This window comes from Cydia fagiglandana, chromosome 20, assembly GCF_963556715.1.
Source record: "Cydia fagiglandana chromosome 20, ilCydFagi1.1, whole genome shotgun sequence".
NCBI lineage: Eukaryota > Metazoa > Arthropoda > Insecta > Lepidoptera > Tortricidae > Cydia > Cydia fagiglandana.
This window is the reverse complement of record NC_085951.1, coordinates 11,128,612-11,146,826: the sequence shown is the minus strand read 5'-3', so window position 1 is coordinate 11,146,826 and position 18,215 is coordinate 11,128,612. Positions and strand designations below refer to the sequence as shown.

At 38.7% G+C, this 18,215-nt stretch overlaps 2 protein-coding genes across 2 annotated transcripts; one reads left to right on the top strand and one right to left on the bottom strand.

Annotated features, from left to right (window-relative positions):
* Window positions 1–45: 45 nt before the first annotated feature.
* LOC134674763 (N-glycosylase/DNA lyase) lies at window positions 46–9,684 on the top strand. Its single transcript, XM_063532895.1, has 6 exons — window positions 46–215; window positions 298–663; window positions 1,111–1,222; window positions 1,917–2,087; window positions 2,747–2,938; window positions 9,552–9,684. The coding sequence occupies exons 1-6, from the start codon at window positions 139–141 to the stop codon at window positions 9,630–9,632; spliced, it is 999 nt and encodes a 332-aa protein (XP_063388965.1). The 5' UTR covers window positions 46–138; the 3' UTR covers window positions 9,633–9,684.
* Window positions 9,685–11,535: 1,851 nt separating this feature from the next.
* Window positions 11,536–18,150, bottom strand: LOC134674762 (beta-chimaerin). The gene is made up of 8 exons (XM_063532894.1): window positions 17,980–18,150; window positions 17,690–17,891; window positions 16,925–17,155; window positions 16,344–16,567; window positions 15,367–15,618; window positions 14,478–14,609; window positions 12,624–12,729; window positions 11,536–12,016 (listed from the first exon to the last, which is right to left on the bottom strand). The coding sequence occupies exons 1-8, from the start codon at window positions 18,011–18,013 to the stop codon at window positions 11,848–11,850; spliced, it is 1,350 nt and encodes a 449-aa protein (XP_063388964.1). The 5' UTR covers window positions 18,014–18,150; the 3' UTR covers window positions 11,536–11,847.
* Window positions 18,151–18,215: the final 65 nt, after the last annotated feature.

Here is an 18,215-nt window from a genome sequence, read left to right as displayed (position 1 = left end):
CACTGACAGTGACATGTGACATAAAATCAACCGAATAACCGAATGAACAATTCAACATATTATTTACGCGCGGTTACAGGGCTTTTATTGTTTTTAAATGAAATACCTGAATTTACTAAGTAATAATTATTAAACAAAATGTCTTGGAACCTAATTAAGTGTAAACATCGAGAGGTTCAACTGATCGGAACTCTTAATGGAGGACAAAGCTTCAGGTAAAAGGATATCAGTTTAAATGTAGTTTAACCTTGTGAAATACTGTTTTTTTACTAAATAATATAAATTATCTTGTTGTAGATGGACATATAATCAAGAAAATGATGAATGGATCGGGATTTTCTCGAAAACAGTGTGGAAATTGCGTCAAAAAGATGATTGCTTACATTACCAAGTCTTAGGTTCCTTGCTGAATAAATCTACTAAAAATAAAGCAAAACAAGTTAATAACAAAGCGGAAGTAAATGAAAACGGGTTATTCACGAGTTTGATTGAGAAATATTTTCGTTTGGAGGTAGATTTGGGTAGTTATTACAATAAGTGGTCAGAAAGCGATGAGTTGTTTAAAACGGCCGGGCAGCAGTTCTACGGCATCAGGATGCTGGCACAGGAGCCTGGGGAGAACCTATTTTCGTTTATTTGCAGCCAGAATAACCACATATCAAGGTAAGTACTAATAAAGCACTTTGAGGTTATACCTTAAAGTGCTTTAATTTTTGGTGATGTGGTTTTCAATTACCAAACAAACTGGAGCAGATAATATTTATTGGCATTATTGTGAGGTGTTTGGCCTCTTTCTGATTCTAGGTAGATAGGTTAAGATTATAATTTTTTTTGTTATATTTAAAAACCCATGCATTATACTAAACAACCAAAAACGGGAAAGATAGGAGAAGAGTTAACAATGGAAACAGAAAGTTGTAAATACATGCCTTTAATTCATTTACATTTTAATTTTTTTTCACTGATATATTAAAATTAATGTCACAGATAATTGGTTAATAATACTAATATTTTGTAATTTGTTTCATTTTGTTATTGACATTAGTGTAAAAAGATAAATTTTCACACACACAAGACATGTTTAACCAGTGGTTGTGTCTATTATTTCAGGATATCAAGCATGGTAGAAAAGTTATGCTCTAACTATGGAGAAGAAATCTGCACCCATGAAGGCACCACATACTATGCTTTTCCTGAAGTTGAAAAGCTGTGTGAGCCAAAGGTAACTTAAAAGCCATCTGTTTAATTAATCAAAATCTCTGCTCTCCCTTAGTGTTGGTCAAAGTCGTATAGTTAGTTAAATTGTAATGTTAATTTTATTAGAACATATGTAAATGTCATTTTTAATTCCATATCCCAGAGTCTTCAACTGTAGCGACTCACACCCTGGACCCATACACAACCCCGTCATAGAGTTACCCGTCCCAATTAATATTTGGATTTTCAAATTCTATGTTTCATATTTATTAAATTTTCTAATGTTATTATCTAAATGTAAATAATGTACAAATTTGAGCCAAATAGCTTGAAATAAATGAATTTAAATTTAAATTTAATATAGTCTATCTAGATAGCATATACTCAAGTAATTGGGACGGGTAACTCTATGACGGGGTTGTGTACGGGTCCAGGGTGTGAGCCGCTACAGCTGAAGACTCCGGTTCGAATGCAGCCTCCGCGATTAGAGGGCTTAATTATGATCTTCACAGTGCTATGTGTAATGTTTGTAAGTAGACAAAGTATATAGCAGTAAAAATATACATATTCCTTGTCTATATTGATAACCCCATTTACCAGATTATTGAGGGTCCATCCAAATCAGCAAGGCTCTGCTGTACGTTCGTACGTTTCCATGAAAATACGATGGAAAATAATTATACATCTGTACTTCATAATCATTCGTCTTTTTATTAAAGGTGGAATCTCAGCTACGAGAGCTTGGATTCGGCTACAGAGCTAAATTTATCCAAAAGTCGGCAGCGCAGATTGTGGAGTGGGGGGGAGAGGAATGGTTCAAGTCCCTCCAAGAGATGAAGTACAAGGATGCCAAGAGCGAGCTCATGAAGCTACATGGAATTGGACCTAAGGTATACATATGTGAAGTTCATCAGCTGGCGTATTATGGATAGCTTTATCCATTTTTATCCACGTAATAACTGTCACTTTTTAACACCGTGGGATGGAAAGTGACGGACACCATTTTATCACGCTGTCACGTAGACAAGAACGACCATCATATACGTACGGGATTTTATTTTTTACCTAAGAGAGGACTTAATATACAAGAACACGGGTCAAATGTTTTATAACCTACTCACAAAATTTCACGAGTAACTGTTTCGTACTGAAGAAAGAACAGCCACATACGAAGGCATTAACATTGTTAACTCTGCCGTTTAATGTGATGTTGAACAAAATTGTTCTATGTCTATGCATTTTTTTCCTAAACTGGGAAGGAGACCTTGGCTCACCGGTCGGTCATGGTTTAATAGAGATATAGTAAAGGTACTATAAAACAGTGTGTGTATTGTATATACAAAAGATAATTAATATTTGTAAGATGATTAATTTGTGAAATGATGTAAGACGAAGTGCAGAAAGACCTTAGCGAACTCGGCGCCGTCGACTGGACAGAAACGGCTTTGAACAGAGTAGCATATGGTGTCGGAGGCCAAGATCCACTTCGGGTAGTTGCGCCACAGCAGTAAGTAAGTAAGATGATTAATACTTTGTTTCATTTATTTAGGTGGCCGACTGCATCTGCCTAATGTCCCTCCACCACCTGGAAGCCCTGCCGGTGGACACGCACGTGTACCAGATCGCGACGCACTACCTCCCCCACCTGCGCGGGCGCAAGTCCGTCACCGACAGGATGTACGCGGAGATCGGCGATCACTTCCGGAACCTGTATGGAGACTTGGCCGGCTGGGCGCATACTGTGAGTTTTACCTTGTTTTTTTTAGTACTAGGTTCTGCGCTATCTTTTTTTTTTCTTTTTACGTAAGATTTTTTATCCTATTGAATAATATGAATTTTAAAGAGGTCCACCGATGGACAGTTCAGAGTGTTGCTGTTTCTTGTACATTTTTATATGCCCGTATTTTTTGATGACAATAAGCTATAGGTAATCACTGATCACATATGCTAATGAGCTAAATTCTACCAATTTCAAGCCTTGAACAAATGGAACCGCATTGGAAAGTGCTCACTTACGAGTACATCGTATATTTAAGAGCTCTTTTCGGTGGAGCAGTTTCCATGTAACATGTCGCTCGTCCGTCTTCTCGCCTGTAGGCCTAGCACATGATTGGCGCGCACTATTTTAAATAAAGAGGGACGGGTAGTCTATCTCGCTTCGTGATATTGTCGCGCCAATCATGTGCTAGCCCGGCTGATACGCCACGACGTTGAGAACTCAAAATAGACATAACATTTGGTCCTTCGAACCGGATCGTATCAAATCAAAGCAGTCACTGAAATGTTCTTAAGAGTGCTATTACATTTCGGGGTTGAGCGAGTTTAGGTATTTTACGCGCTGCGGCAGGCCGTGCGAGCTCAGTATTCCGATCCCTTCTACCACACTCGCACTACAATGATGGATTAAACATTCTTGATCCTTCGCGAAGCATATTGAAATCAACCATAACAACACTAACTGTACTTAACTTATAAAGTCCTAAAACTGTTATTTGGTAAGTACGAAAATACTAAATGCAGTGCAAATGTACATAGGGGCTGTTCATAAATTACGTCATCTATTTTTGACCCCCCCATCCCTCAAATCATCCAAAAATCATGCTTCGGATGACTCTGTTTCCTCCTACGTCATGCTACCATCATCCGATGTCCAGACCCCCTCCCCCCCTCCTCCCATTTGAAACGACGTAATTTATGAATAGCCCCATACTCGTACTTATGAACGTATATTACTCGAAAGAAATTATAGGTACTCGCTTATTTACAAGAAACAAGTTACAAGAAACTGAAGATATACAGGGTCTGATGATGGAGCTGGAAGGTGGCCACGGGTACCAGTCTCTCATGTAACTAAACAATTTCGTGTTTGGGCTCGTTTGATTCGTCTCAACAAGATCTTTGACACAAGACAGTACTCAGGGTCTGATGATGGAGCTGTAAGGTGGTCACCATTACCAATCAATCATACAACTAAACCACATCGTGTTTAGGCTCGTTTTATTCATCTCAACAAGATCTTTGACACTATATAGGTGATACTCAGAGTCTGATGATGGAGCTCGAAGTTGGTTACCGGTACCAATCAACCATGCAACTAAACCACTTCATGTTTAGGCTCGTTTGACTAGTCTCAACAAGATCTTTGACACTAGGTGATACTCAGAGTCTGATGATGGAGCCGGAAGGTGGTCACCGGTACCAATCAACCATGCAACTAAACCACTTCATGTTTAGGCTCGTTTGATTAGTCTCAACAAGATCTTTGACACTAGGTGATACTCAGAGTCTGATGATGGAGCTGGAAGGTGGTCACCGGTACCAATCAACCATGCAACTAAACCACTTCGTGTTTAGGCTCGTTTGATTCGTCTCAACAAGATCTTTGACACTAGGTGATAAACCAAACACGAAGCCCAAACACGAAGCCCAAACACGAAGTGGTTCAGTTATGTGATAGACTGGTACCCGTCGCCACCTTCGAGCTCCATCATCAAACCCTGAGTAGTATCTTGTGTCAAAGATCTTGTTGCGACGAATCAAACGAGCCCAAACACGAAGTGGTTCAGTTACATGGTAGACTGGTACCCGTGGCCACAGTCCAGCTCCATTATCAGACCCTGAGTACTAACTTGTGTCCAAGGTCTTGTTGAGACGAATCAAACGAGCCCAAACATGAAGTGGTTCAGTTACATGATAGCAGTGTTGGCAAAAAATCAATTCGAATTGACGATTGACGATTGAGAACTGACCGATCAATTCGAATTGACGATTGACGAAACTAATTCTAAATCTACTGATTGAAGATTGACGATTACTAATCGTTAATTCGAATTGATCGGTCAATCCTCAATCGTCAATTCGGATTGACGATTACTTTGTATGTACCTACCTAATGTACTTTTTATTTAGGCCATTTTTGTGAAACTGACCAAATGCGTTCAAAAGCGGTGTCTGAGTTTACCAAAGGTTCCGAAACATGTTTCCGACGGCTATATGAAGGATGTCCTTTTTGGAACATTTTCGGGACTTTCCTTGAAATTAACCGATAGCGTTCAAAATCGATATCTGAGGTGCCCAAAGGTTTCGAAACTTGTTTCCGAGGGAAATATTGAGAGATGTCCTTTTTTGGGACATTTCTAGAAATTACCCGATTGCGTTTAAAATCGATATCTGAGGTAAACAGAGGTTTCTAAACATTTTTTCAACTGCAATATTGAAAGGTGTCCTGTTTTGGGACATTTTAGTGACATTCTTTGAAAGTGACTGATTGCATTCAAAATCGATATCTGAGGTGCAAAATATGGTTTCAACGGCAATATTTAGATTCTACACTTTAGCCGCGTACCTACTTACTTTACTACCTGCATTACGCCACCCTGCTGAAAAAAGGTCATTTTTCGGTATTGCCGTCAGAAACATGTTTCGAAACCTTTGGGCACCTCAGATATCGATTTTGAACGCAATCGGTTAATTGGAAGAAATGTCCCATAAATGTCCAGAAAAAAAAGGAAACTCCGTCTGTATTGCCGTCGGAAACATGTTACGGAACTAGGGAATGCAATACCGGGATACCAGGATCCCGAAATACCGGGATCCCGCATGCAATTTGCGGGATTAATCCCGCTCGTAAATTAAGCGGGATCCCGCGGGATTTGGGGGATCGAAGAGCGACGTGGTTCTTACGTGTTACTACAAGGAACACAGGCTCGGGCACGTGCCTACTGGCAAAAATTCTTCACGGAACCTAAATGCATCTATGGAGGAAAGGGGTAATGACACGGAAGAGCATTTTGCCCGAATTTGTCTATTTATTTCATCACACTTGCTCGTAAAAGGTGTTATTTTACGTAGGCGACGCGGTCCGTAAATCTTAAATTTGTACCCAGGGAATATTGTTATGTAGGTACGTCCGAAATTAGGCAGATTTTTTATTGTTTTCCTTCTTTTTTCCTCACAGGTGTGATGAAAAACATTGTGTGTGCCACGAGTGGTACAGGACTTACGAAATCGCGTTAATTAAGCCTTTACACACGTTCTTAAATTCTTGATTACTGTCATTATACCGTATTCTTTTAATACAAAATGTACTATTTCTAATTTTAGTTTACTTTTTGTTTTCAACCTTCAAATTTAGTACTAATTCGTAAAATTGTATACTAACTTGCGGGATCCCGCAAATACCGGGATCCCGCGGGACTTAAAATAGCAATCCCGCGGAATACCGGGATTGAGTTCCTCATGCGGGATTGCATTCCTTATACGGAACCTTTGGAAATCTCAGATATCATTTTAAAGTGCCAACGATCAATTTAAAAAAATGTCCCGAAATGGAAGGGACATCCTTCAATACTGACGTCAGAAACATTTTTCGGGACCTATGGTCGACATCGATTACGAATATGAACGTAATTGGCCAATTTCGAAAAATGTCCCTAAAAGCGACATCAGTCAATCAATACTGGCATCAGGAACACGTTTTCGAACCTCTGGGAACCTCAGATATCGACTTTAAGTCCAGTAAGTAAGTCCCTAAAAAGGACACCTTTGAAAACTAATCTTAGGGAAGGGAAAGGGACCCTTTCTTATCTTAGGGAAGGGGAAGGGGTTAATCTAGATTGAGAATTGATTTAATCTGAATTGAGGATTGATGCGTTAATTCGATTGATCAATCCGGATTGATTTAGTTCAGATTGATGCCAACACTGCATGATAGACAGGTACCCGTGGCCACCTTTCAGCTCCATAATCAAACCTTGTGTATCTTCAGTGTCAAAGATCTTGGCGAGACTAATCAAACGAGCCCAAACACGAAGTGGTTTAATTGCATGGTTGATTGGTACCGGTGACCACCTTCCGGCTCCATCATCAGACCCTGAGTACTATCTTGTGTCAAAGATCTTGTTGAGACGAATAAAACGAGCCTAAACACGAAGTGGTTTCGTTGCACGGTTGATTGGTACCGGTGACCACCTTCCGGCTCCATCATCAGACCCTGAGTACTATCTTGTGTCAAAGATCTTGTTGAGACGAATAAAACGAGCCTAAACACGAAGTGGTTTAGTTTCATGGTTGATTGGTACCTGTGACCACCTTCCGGCTCCATCATCAGACCCTGAGTACTATCTTGTGTCAAAGATCTTGTTGAGACGAATCAAACGAGCCCAAACACGAAATGGTTTAGTTGCATGGTTGATTAGTACCAGTGACCACATTCCGGCTCCATCATCAGACCCTGAGTACCATCTTGTGTCAAAGATCTTGTTGAGACGAATAAAACGAGCCTAAACACGAAGTGGTTTAGTTGCATGGTTGATTGGTACCGGTGACCACCTTCCGGCTCCATCATCAGACCCTGAGTACTATCTTGTGTCAAAGATCTTGTTGAGACGAATAAAACGAGCCTAAACACGAAGTGGTTTAGTTGCATGGTTGATTGGTACCGGTGACCACCTTCCAGCTCCATCATCAGACCCTGAGTACTATTTTGTGACAAAGATCTTGTTGAGACGAATCAAACGGGCCCAAACACGAAATGGTTTAGTTGCATGGTTGATTAGTACCGGTGACCACATTCCGGCTCCATCATCAGACCCTGAGTACTATCTTGTGTCAAAGATCTTGTTGAGACGAATAAAACGAGCCTAAACACGAAGTGGTTTAGTTGCATGGTTGATTGGTACTGGTGACCACCTTCCGGCTCCATCATCAGACCCTGAGTACTATCTTAAGTCAAAGATCTTGTTGAGACGAATAAAACGAGCCTAAACACGAAGTGGTTTCGTTGCACGGTTGATTGGTACCGGTGACCACCTTCCGGCTCCATCATCAGACCCTGAGTACTATCTTGTGTCAAAGATCTTGTTGAGACGAATAAAACGAGCCTAAACACGAAGTGGTTTAGTTGCATGGTTGATTGGTACCGGTGACCACCTTCCGGCTCCATCATCAGACCCTGAGTACTATCTTGTGTCAAAGATCTTGTTGAGACGAATCAAACGAGCCCAAACACGAAGTGGTTTAGTTGCATGGTTGATTGGTACCGGTGACCACCTTCCGGCTCCATCATCAGACCCTGAGTACTATCTTGAGTCAAATAAATACATATAGAATGTCAGGTAGTTTCAAATATTTTTAATCCTGTCCGGTAGTTTATTAAACTGTACCATTATAAATTATAATACTATAAAAACAGTACTAGGATCAGTCTTTCGTTGCGGTTTACACGCACACAGTATAGCGTTTAACACGGCGCCCGCCGCACACAATGATAAAAAACCTCGTCGTCGCCGTTGAAAATGTGCGGAGCCGACCGACACACGTCCTGCCTGTACAAGCTCTGCCGCGGCACTGAGCTGGCGAGCGCGCGTCATCGGTTATATAGAGTAGTTTTCAAAAAATTGCCAAAAAATTATAGTAGAATTTCATAAACACTAATGTATACCAACAGTATAAGCAAACGTTGCAGATTGCTTGAGTATAAAAATGACTTCGATATTAAGTAGATTTTCGTAGAAATTGACACTTGTTTCGGAGTGAAAATTGAGTTCGTTTTACTTTGATTTTCTCTTTCTCAAAGGTATGTAGGAAAAATATCGTTCGATATGCCTAAAGTACAGGGTATTAGTAATACAAAATAGCCAGGTTTAGCAGAGTAAACTTCTCAACATTTCCAAATAAGAGCTTGCCGTTTAGTGCTTCACGCGGTTTTTCGGAAACGACCATCAGAAAAAAATTCATTACTAATTTAATAAGTCCTTTTTCTAATATTTACAACGATATTTAAAAAGATAAGAAGACGCTTTTACTGGAACAAGTACTCATTGTTTCTAATAATGAGCACAAAGTCCTGAATTTCGTCGACTAGTATCATCAATTTTGCATTACTTCGACTTTTCTTGTAAGAGCGCTCTTAATGATATACAAGGTAAACCGTTTAAACTTCTGTAATATTTAAGTAGTACTTACTTATACTCCCTTACTATGTAACACCGTAGAATTGCTAGTAAAAAGTAATCAATAGTAGTAGTACCTATAAGTAAGGGTAAGAGTGTGGTATTTCGGTGATTCTGTGGGAACCTTCCTTATCCTAAACAGAAACACAGATCATGGTCACACAATACAAAACTGTGTCGCTAAAATAATTGTTGTTATAACATTTATATTACTTTGAAAATATGTATCTATGGGTCTAAGTTGCTTCAAAATAAATGACTAGATATTTGAGTACCTAGTAAAGAACTGCAATGCAACCTATAAAGACGTAGCTACATGTTCCTTGGTGGATAACACCATTGTTTTGATATTTGGCTGAATATCGAGGACAAATTATTTGTATATGTTTTATTTTATTGCAGGTACTGTTTTGTGCAGATCTAAAGAAGTTTCAACAAAATGGCGAAGATGAGTGTGTCAAACCGAAGAAGAGGAAAAAATGATCTGTGATAATGATAATCAATAATATTAACAAATAAAAGTGTTGTAAGATGATTAATACTTTTATTTAATACTTTAGTTCATCAGTATTGTGATTACATAAAAATAAAAAAGTATAAAAAAAATACCTAATACATTGGTGTATATTTATTAACTCTATCAGTATTGAATGCACATTCGCAAAACGGTTAAATGCATTTTTAATTTACTAAATACATATTGTGATAACAGCATGGTGAATTGGTGATATCCAAGATACAATGGATTTCAAAGCTACCAAATGTACAGTCAGCAGCAGAAGTTGCTAAGCGGGCGAGGTGTTCAAAATTACCTTGACACGCTCTTATTCTCTTAACAATAAAGTCGCGTCATGATCATTTTGAACACCTGGCCCGCTTAGCAACTTTTGCTGCTGACTGTACCCTACAGATAGCACCCCACGATTGGGGAGAGGATTTTTGATAGTATATTTGTGGTACAGTCACCTGAGCGGCTACCGCGAAAACCGAAATTCGCAAATTGCGGGATCTTTCTCTTTTACTCCAATGGAGGCGTAATTAGAGTGACAGAGAAAAATCCCCGCAATTTACGAACTTCGATTTTCGCGGTTACAGCCCTGCAAAAAGTACCCCCTCTGCATAGAAGTTTGTAAGCGAATAGTATTGCTCAGGCTCACTGTAGAGCATAGACTCGGAATCCTCTAGACCGAGTTTAGAGCAATTATTTCATGCAACCGATGATGCCAAAAATGCGGGGGTGCGCGGGACGAGGTGAGCGAAGTCCCGTGCCGTGATTGGTCCGTTCAAAGACACGGACGTCACACAAAGACATTTTCGACTCGAACATGGAGTAAAATTACCGTATGCGTGGCAGAGGGGGTAGCGCGACTATGCTCGCGACGATGTTTTGTCTGTGCTGTAGAGTCTAGTAAACATTTGAGGAGTCTATTGTCACGACTTTGTATTAAAATAGTACAGCAAATGTTTTTTGTGTTGTCCAAAAGGACGATTTTTAATCTTTATGGCAGTTGCCTCTTTGACAAATAGACCTAATTAATAAATTTATCTTCATTAAATATTTCGTTCAGGATTTTTATTATATTATTTGTTGCTCTTATAAGTAATCATATCAGCCCTTTATCGTCCACTGCTGAGCATAGGCTCCTCTTCTAGTACGCCACTTGTTCCGGTCCTGAGCTAATCTCATCCAGAAACGACCCTTATAAGTAAGTCGGTGTCTAAGTAATAAGTATAACCTAAACTTATAACACAACCTGGAATGGTCATAAACGAATATCTTTTTGAAAGACCAATAGTGTAATATCACAATTTTAAACAGGAAGATAATGTAGCTTAATTTGTATGAGATTTTTTACAACATGAATTGCACACGTATTTTCTCCTTAATTTCCTTTGGTTGTAATAATCTTTAGACACTAATTTAGTATAATATATATTACCTTATTTCTTAATTAACTAAGTATTATGCTAAATACATAACAAATAAACATAATAATCATAAATATTTAAATCAGACAGTAATAATTAACACATTCATTGCCACTAAGTTACGTTACGCTCGTAGCGCGTAGCCACGTTTTCGCCGTATGGAGCTACGAATTCGCTACGAACAGTGTACCCGACAGTCGGGTTCTTGGCGCTGAATGTGTTAAAGTATATGATATACAAATTGACTTGTAAACCAATAATCATAAATTACCCCTCTATTCATAAACGTTTACTAAAGTTGACAAGCAGGAATAAGCTCGCCTTTGTACCTTTATTTCTGTAAATATTATGTAAACCTGTGTTGTGTACAATAAAGTGATTACTACTACTACTACTACTACTACAAGCCGATAATAATAGTTTGTCCCTTTCCGACGTATGATGGAAAGGGACAAACGATTATTATCGGCTTGTCAACTTTAGTAAACGTTTATAAGGGGTTAGTCCGCGCGGTTTTCGAAGGATAGGCTAGTGACCTCATTTTGGTAGAGATGGTCCTTCGCGCCAGATCAGAAGGTGAGTATGAGTATCGAATGTTTTAAGGGCCAGTTGCACCAACAACATTTGAAAGACTGATCAACGTCAGCCGGCGCGCCCCGGCGCTTTACTAAGAAACTTTCCATACATCAAAACTTAACGAACTCTTTAACGATACGAACAGTTTGGTGCAACCGACCCTAAATGTGTTCGTGTCTGTCAAACAATACATTCACTTGTTCTGATAATAGATGGCAGGGCAGTAGTCGATGAGGGCCTGTAGGGCGCGGATCTCGAAGGACAGGTCGGTGACGGCTGGGGGCGTAGCTACTAGTGTGGGGGCTAGCACGGTGCTCAGGTTATGCGACCCCATCTTGTTCACCTCTGACATTTGGGATACTCTGCAGATATAAATAAGCATTAGAATTAACAATTTGTCAGTAAAAAAAGGTTGCGTATAAATAAAAACCGGGCAAGTGCGAGTCGGACTCGCGCACGAAGGGTTCCGTACCATAATGCAAAAAAAAGCAAAAAAAAGCAAAAAGAAAACGGTCACCCATCCAAGTACTGACCCCTCCCGACGTTGCTTAACTTTGGTCAAAAATCACGTTTGTTGTATGGGAGCCCCATTTAAATCTTTATTTTATTCTGTTTTTAGTATTTGTTGTTATAGCGGCAACAGAAATACATCATCTGTGAAAATTTCAACTGTCTAGCTATCACGGTTCGTGAGATACAGCCTGGTGACAGACGGACGGACGGACGGACGGACGGACGGACAGCGAAGTCTTAGTAATAGGGTCCCGTTTTACCCTTTGGGTACGGAACCCTAAAAACCGGCCAAGTGCGAGTCGGACTCGCGCACGAAGGGTTCTATAAAGCAGAAAACGGAAGTCAGGAGTTTCGCATCCCTGGTCAGGCGGGCTATATGTATACTTTTTTATCACCATCATAGCAGGTATAAAAATACCAATTCACAAAGAGCAGTGAAGATGTTTCAGATCATACCTGTATAAATGTTGGACCACATATTGCAGACAGTTGTAGTGAGCTTTAGGCAGAAGTTCCAAGCATTCACGCAGCATGCCCACTTGATCTGACGGGGTCTTCATTTCTGGAAATATAAATAAGTATTTTAGAGAAAAATCGGAAAGAAAAATAATCGAATTGACTTAGAAATTAGGGGATCATCCATTAATTACGTCACACGAATTTCTAGGTTTTTTGACCCCTCCCCCCTCCTTGTCACACTTGGTCACATTTTGCAAATCCCTCCCCACCTGGTGTGACGTCACATTTTAGGCAATTTTGTTTTCAACGAAATCGGCAATACTAACTCGGCATTATTTTTTTAATAAAAAAATGGATTTGGTAATAATAAGTGCTAATCTTATCTTTAAAATGTTTTGACGTGTAATGTATCCGTGCATTTACGAAATAAATAAATATGAAATATTAGTAATTTTATAACACAAAATCAATTAGGAACGAAAATTACCTACTTCCAAAACTTCATTATTTAAATGTACAGCAAATAAAAAAATATAAATAAATTTTCGGTTACTGATGAATAGTGATGAAGTTAAAGTGACGTCACAATATTTGTGACTCTCCCTCCCCCATGTCACAACATGTCACATTTTCTTGACCCCCTCCCTCCCCCTAAACGTGCGACGTAATTAATGGATGACCCCTTAGGTTGGTGACGAAATTACATAGTTCACATCATTCACATCATAGTTCACAGAATTGCAACGTTTAAGTATCTTGAGCAAAAAGGTTTTTGATTATGACTAGTGATTACGTTACGTACAGGACTTTGCAGCCTGAAAAGGTTCCCATCTAGGTGGGCCGACGATCTGGTTAAGATCGCGGAAAACTATTAAGGCAGCCCGCGACTGATGGTAGTAATAAAAAAAAAATTTAAAATTTAATCTGTTTATTTTTAATCGAGAGGTTAGTAATTGTACATGAGTCTCAGTTACAATCTCTATATTTGGAGATTATTTAAACCAAGCTTAGCCTTAATTATATATAAACTAATATTGTTTTGCTACAGTTAGTTAGTGCTTACATGTTAATACTAGTTATATCTTACATTAATTCATATTAATCAGTGCTTTCTTAAGTGTACTCTTTGCTTTATCAGGATATTTTTCTAAAGTTTCTACTACTTGTTTGGGTAAGCTGTTCAGGATATTAGGTAGGTATATTGGCCAGAGCCTTTTTCCATATTCATTGGTGCTTTTAGGTATTTTAAAGTATGGTTCATTGGTTAAAGTCCGGAGGTGGGATGGTCTTTTGTACCTGTCCTATGCTGATGATTCTGTCTATGGCCAATGGCCGCTTCGCTGTCGATATGACGATGATGACAAACGAAATATAGCTTTTAACAGGATCACAACTGACATTAAAATAGGTTACTGGCACTTGGATGCTGGCTACCGTTTGACAGTATACATTACATGATATACTCAAGCTGATGTCTCGAACTTGGGATTCACTTGATTTGGCTTGTCTTTGGATGAACTGGCTTAAGCTGCACCGTATAGAAGGGTGCACATGGGGTCCCTTTGTTTCCCATAAAGTCTTAAGTCGTAATGTATTGTTTGTCATATTATCATTAGTCCAAAAACTGAAACCGTTAACTTTTCAGGATTTTCGTAAGGTTATCCTATAGATAGGTTAGGTTAGATTTGTTTTATGGCAATCCTGAAAAGTTACGCGTTTCTGAGAAAAACTAATTATGACTAACGAAAATTCGGACAAACAATACATTATGACTTAAAACTTTATCGGAAGCAATAAAGACCCGGGTGCACATATAAGGGTGGTGACTATACTCGTATAATGTGTACTTACGCGTGGCTTGCACGAACTTGGGGTGCACGTCGTAGGTGATGAGAGGCACGGGCAGCAGTCGGAGATATAACTTCAAGGTGCCGGCAACTACGTTAATGTTGCTGAATTGACTCAGGTCTGCTGCTTCGCCGTCTGAAGAATACGGGAAATAACAAAAACAAAACGTTACAAAATAGGTACTTTGGGCGTTTACATTATCTGTATTAGAACAGATTTTGTATAAAGGGACCCACATATTACCAGAGTTACACGCAAAAGGTGACAGTTCCGAACAACTTACGGGCTGATATCGTCCGGCGAACTGGTAATCTGTGGGTACACATTGCAAAAGGGAAGTCACAGAAAGAACGGGGGACTTATCCAAGATGACAATCGTACAACGCCAAACGAAAAGAAAATGTATCGGAATGACAGATACTACGAAAAGTCTAAAAGAGGCGTTTGAAGTCGCTTTTCTACACTTGCACAATTGTAACGTGTAACTTTATAAAATGCGCCGCTTATACCTGTGGCGTTTCAAGTAAATACTTATTACATTCCGAGAAGTAAATTTGTTTGAAATTGTATGAAAATCTTGATTCTTTAATTCTACCAGGGGTGCGAAACTCCTGACTTCGGTCAAACTCGGCTCCGCTCGGCTTAGCATTGCTCCGAGCAATTATTAGGGTTGGCACCACTTGACTTCCTTTTGCGTGCACGACCACAGATAAGATAATCACTTGATTATTGACAACCCTAAATAGCCGAAAGGGATAATCCCATATATTAGAAAGGGATAGCGTGATTCCACCCTGAACCGCTGCAAACTTCGTTTTTGTAGGAAGTTTCCTTTCTGTACGATAGTACTATTAATTATTCTGTGATTCTACCGTATGTATATGTAAGTAACCTTTATCAAAAGCCATCTTCAAAGCCTCAATCTCGTCAGCGAAGCCGGACACCCTGTATATGCCCTCAGAGTCCATGCCCCTTGCTTCTATCTCTGTCACACACTTGCGCACGACGAACGGCAATGTGCTAGAGTGCGCGTTGAGCAACGTTGTCAGATCTATGCCGAATACGCCGCGGATCTTCTTTAAGTCGGGCACGCAGTGGTTTGGGACGCGTTCCGAGCATTTTGAATGTGCTATGAAGCCGCAATCTGGAATTTGTACGTGGTTAGAATCTGTTGCCGCTGTCGCTTAGGGGACTTTTCTCGGATGAAATAAAATTAAGATGCGAGGCTAAGCAGAAAGTCTTGCGACCATACCGTCGGGTGTCAAGCAAAAAGTCACTAAGTACTATCAAAAAATTAAAGTAATAATGCACTTTATTACACTTATAACACGGTTTATTGTCCAATAAGTTCAATGTTGTTAGTTAGTGACTTTTGCTTGTCACCCGACGATACAATAGTTGCCAACCATTACGTAACAGTTATGTAAATTCAAACTTCAACAACATTAAAAAGTTAAGGTAAATTACCTTAGATTAAACATGAGGTTGAAACTAGTGTTGGTTAGGACTCGAGTCCTTTGAGTCCTCTGCTTCAAGACATGACTCAGTTTTACAGACTTTTAAACTCGAGTTCTTTTCAACTCGTTAGAGACCAGAGTCTTTGTAGAGACTTGAGTCCATTTCAGAGAACAATTACGAAATGCATTGTCTTTATGTAAAATTTGTGGATTAGGGTACACAAATCATACAATAACGCCTAATTTCTTTACTGTTATTTAGGAAAAACCTATTTAATATTGTTGACTCGGAACTTAAAAGCTTTTTAAGCGCAGAGTCTAGTAAAAACGAGGTGATTTCTTCAAATTCAGACTCAAGGAACCCGAGTTCCTACCAAAAGGAACACATAAACAACTTGGAAAAACATGATACCTTCACACTTAACACCTTGCGCAGTGAATCCCCAAAGAAAATTTGCACACAGTTCACACCAATTCAGACCCTTAAATGTATGGACCTTAAAGGTATGGCTTTTACAGTATTTGTTAAGCAAAGGGTTGTCTTCAAGTGAGGGTGTCAGATCTAATATGGGCTTCTTGTCTAGTTCTAAGGTGCTCGTGTTGTCTGCAGTTGTTATTGGGAGTTGTCTGCTCACTCTGAAATTGAATACAATAAACATTATATCGGGTGGAGCAGATCACTTAGATAACACTAGTAACCTGTCAGCACAGTCTCTTGAAATGTACCACCCTGTATAAGTATTTATTTCTTTAATATATTTATAATCAGAATAAGAGTCTTAGTCTAGTCTATTATTTCTTCAGCTTCTGTGTAAGCAAAGCTTTCGAAAATATAATTTTGGCTGGTCTTGTTCAAAAATTTTAACTTTTGGAAATAGTCATAACTTACATATTTAGTGACACAAGAAGTATACAATAGTTTCTGCTCAATAAATAATCAATAAGAGATGATTCTACCACACCAGAGTTTGTAAAGCATGTTATTAAACTTACTGCTGCTTTCTTTGTAAAGTATTTAGTTTCCGTCTGTTCAAAGTGACATAAGGGCTCTCCGTATAGCTGGTCCGAGAGTTGATCATCTCCAGGATATGCCGAGCTTTAAGCTCCATGTGCGTTGTGATGAGACCGTCCGCAACCAGATCATAGATGCAGTCATACCGCTTGTCTTTAAGATAGTGTGTGCCATCATAGTATAGCTTGTAATGGTGGATCCTGTCATCAAACCTGCAAAATAAGGACCATTGTTACATTATATACAGTACTATGTAGTTACATTATACATAGTATCATAAATAATCACTTCCAGTTCGACATTATAGTTAGTTTTTTTTTAGCATTAGAAATAAGGTAAACAATCTTGATATGTCTTTTAATTGAAAAACACATTTATAAAAAATACGGCAAATATGTAACAATTATGAATCTAATACACTCATTTATATTATTCTGCTTTCATAAGTAATAGTTTATGATTTTTAAAAAGCGTTTTTCTTTTAAAAGACATGTCAAGATCGCTTACCTTCTTGCAAGTTCTTTCTAATGCTAAAAAAAACGAACTATAATTCATATTTAAATAGATTTGATTTGCATTTCTATTGTTCTTCCTTTATAAAACTTTATCAACAACTTATTACAAGTCAAGTTAATTTTTGTTCAAATAAGTATCACATGGAAAATAAATTGTATTCCTAAAAGATAATTAAGGAGTATTTAAAAACATATAATTTATTATAAATCTGCTATTGAAACGAAAGTTACCTCCATGTTAAGGTGTAAAAGTCATTAAAATCATTTCCTTTTCTAATAAGATATGCACCATTCGGTTCATTTTGTAATCGTAAAGTAGCTTCTTTGTGACCCATAATGCCATGGTATTCCTTGCCGTAGAACTCGGGTTTATCCGGACAGTTCTCACAAATTATACGGTGCGGCTTCGGGGCTTCTAATTGAATGCGATATACTGTAAAATAAATATTTATCTTATGAGTAATCACCAAGTTATTCAGCACCTTTCACAAAAGAGATCGATACGATCACTGCACACTTACGTTCGGGTTTCCAAATGTTTCGGAGATTTTCCATAACGAATACGTAGTATTTTATTCTTATTTGAGATTTGTTTCACCGATATTAATTTTAATATCTCAAGGTATAACGAACATTTATCGAGGAAATGAGTAAAATAGAAAACGTAAACAAAACTACTTTACTTTTGACAGTTCTGGTTCTGACATACTGTTTACGAAGACTGCTATAATAAAAAAAGCTGCACTAACCCATCATT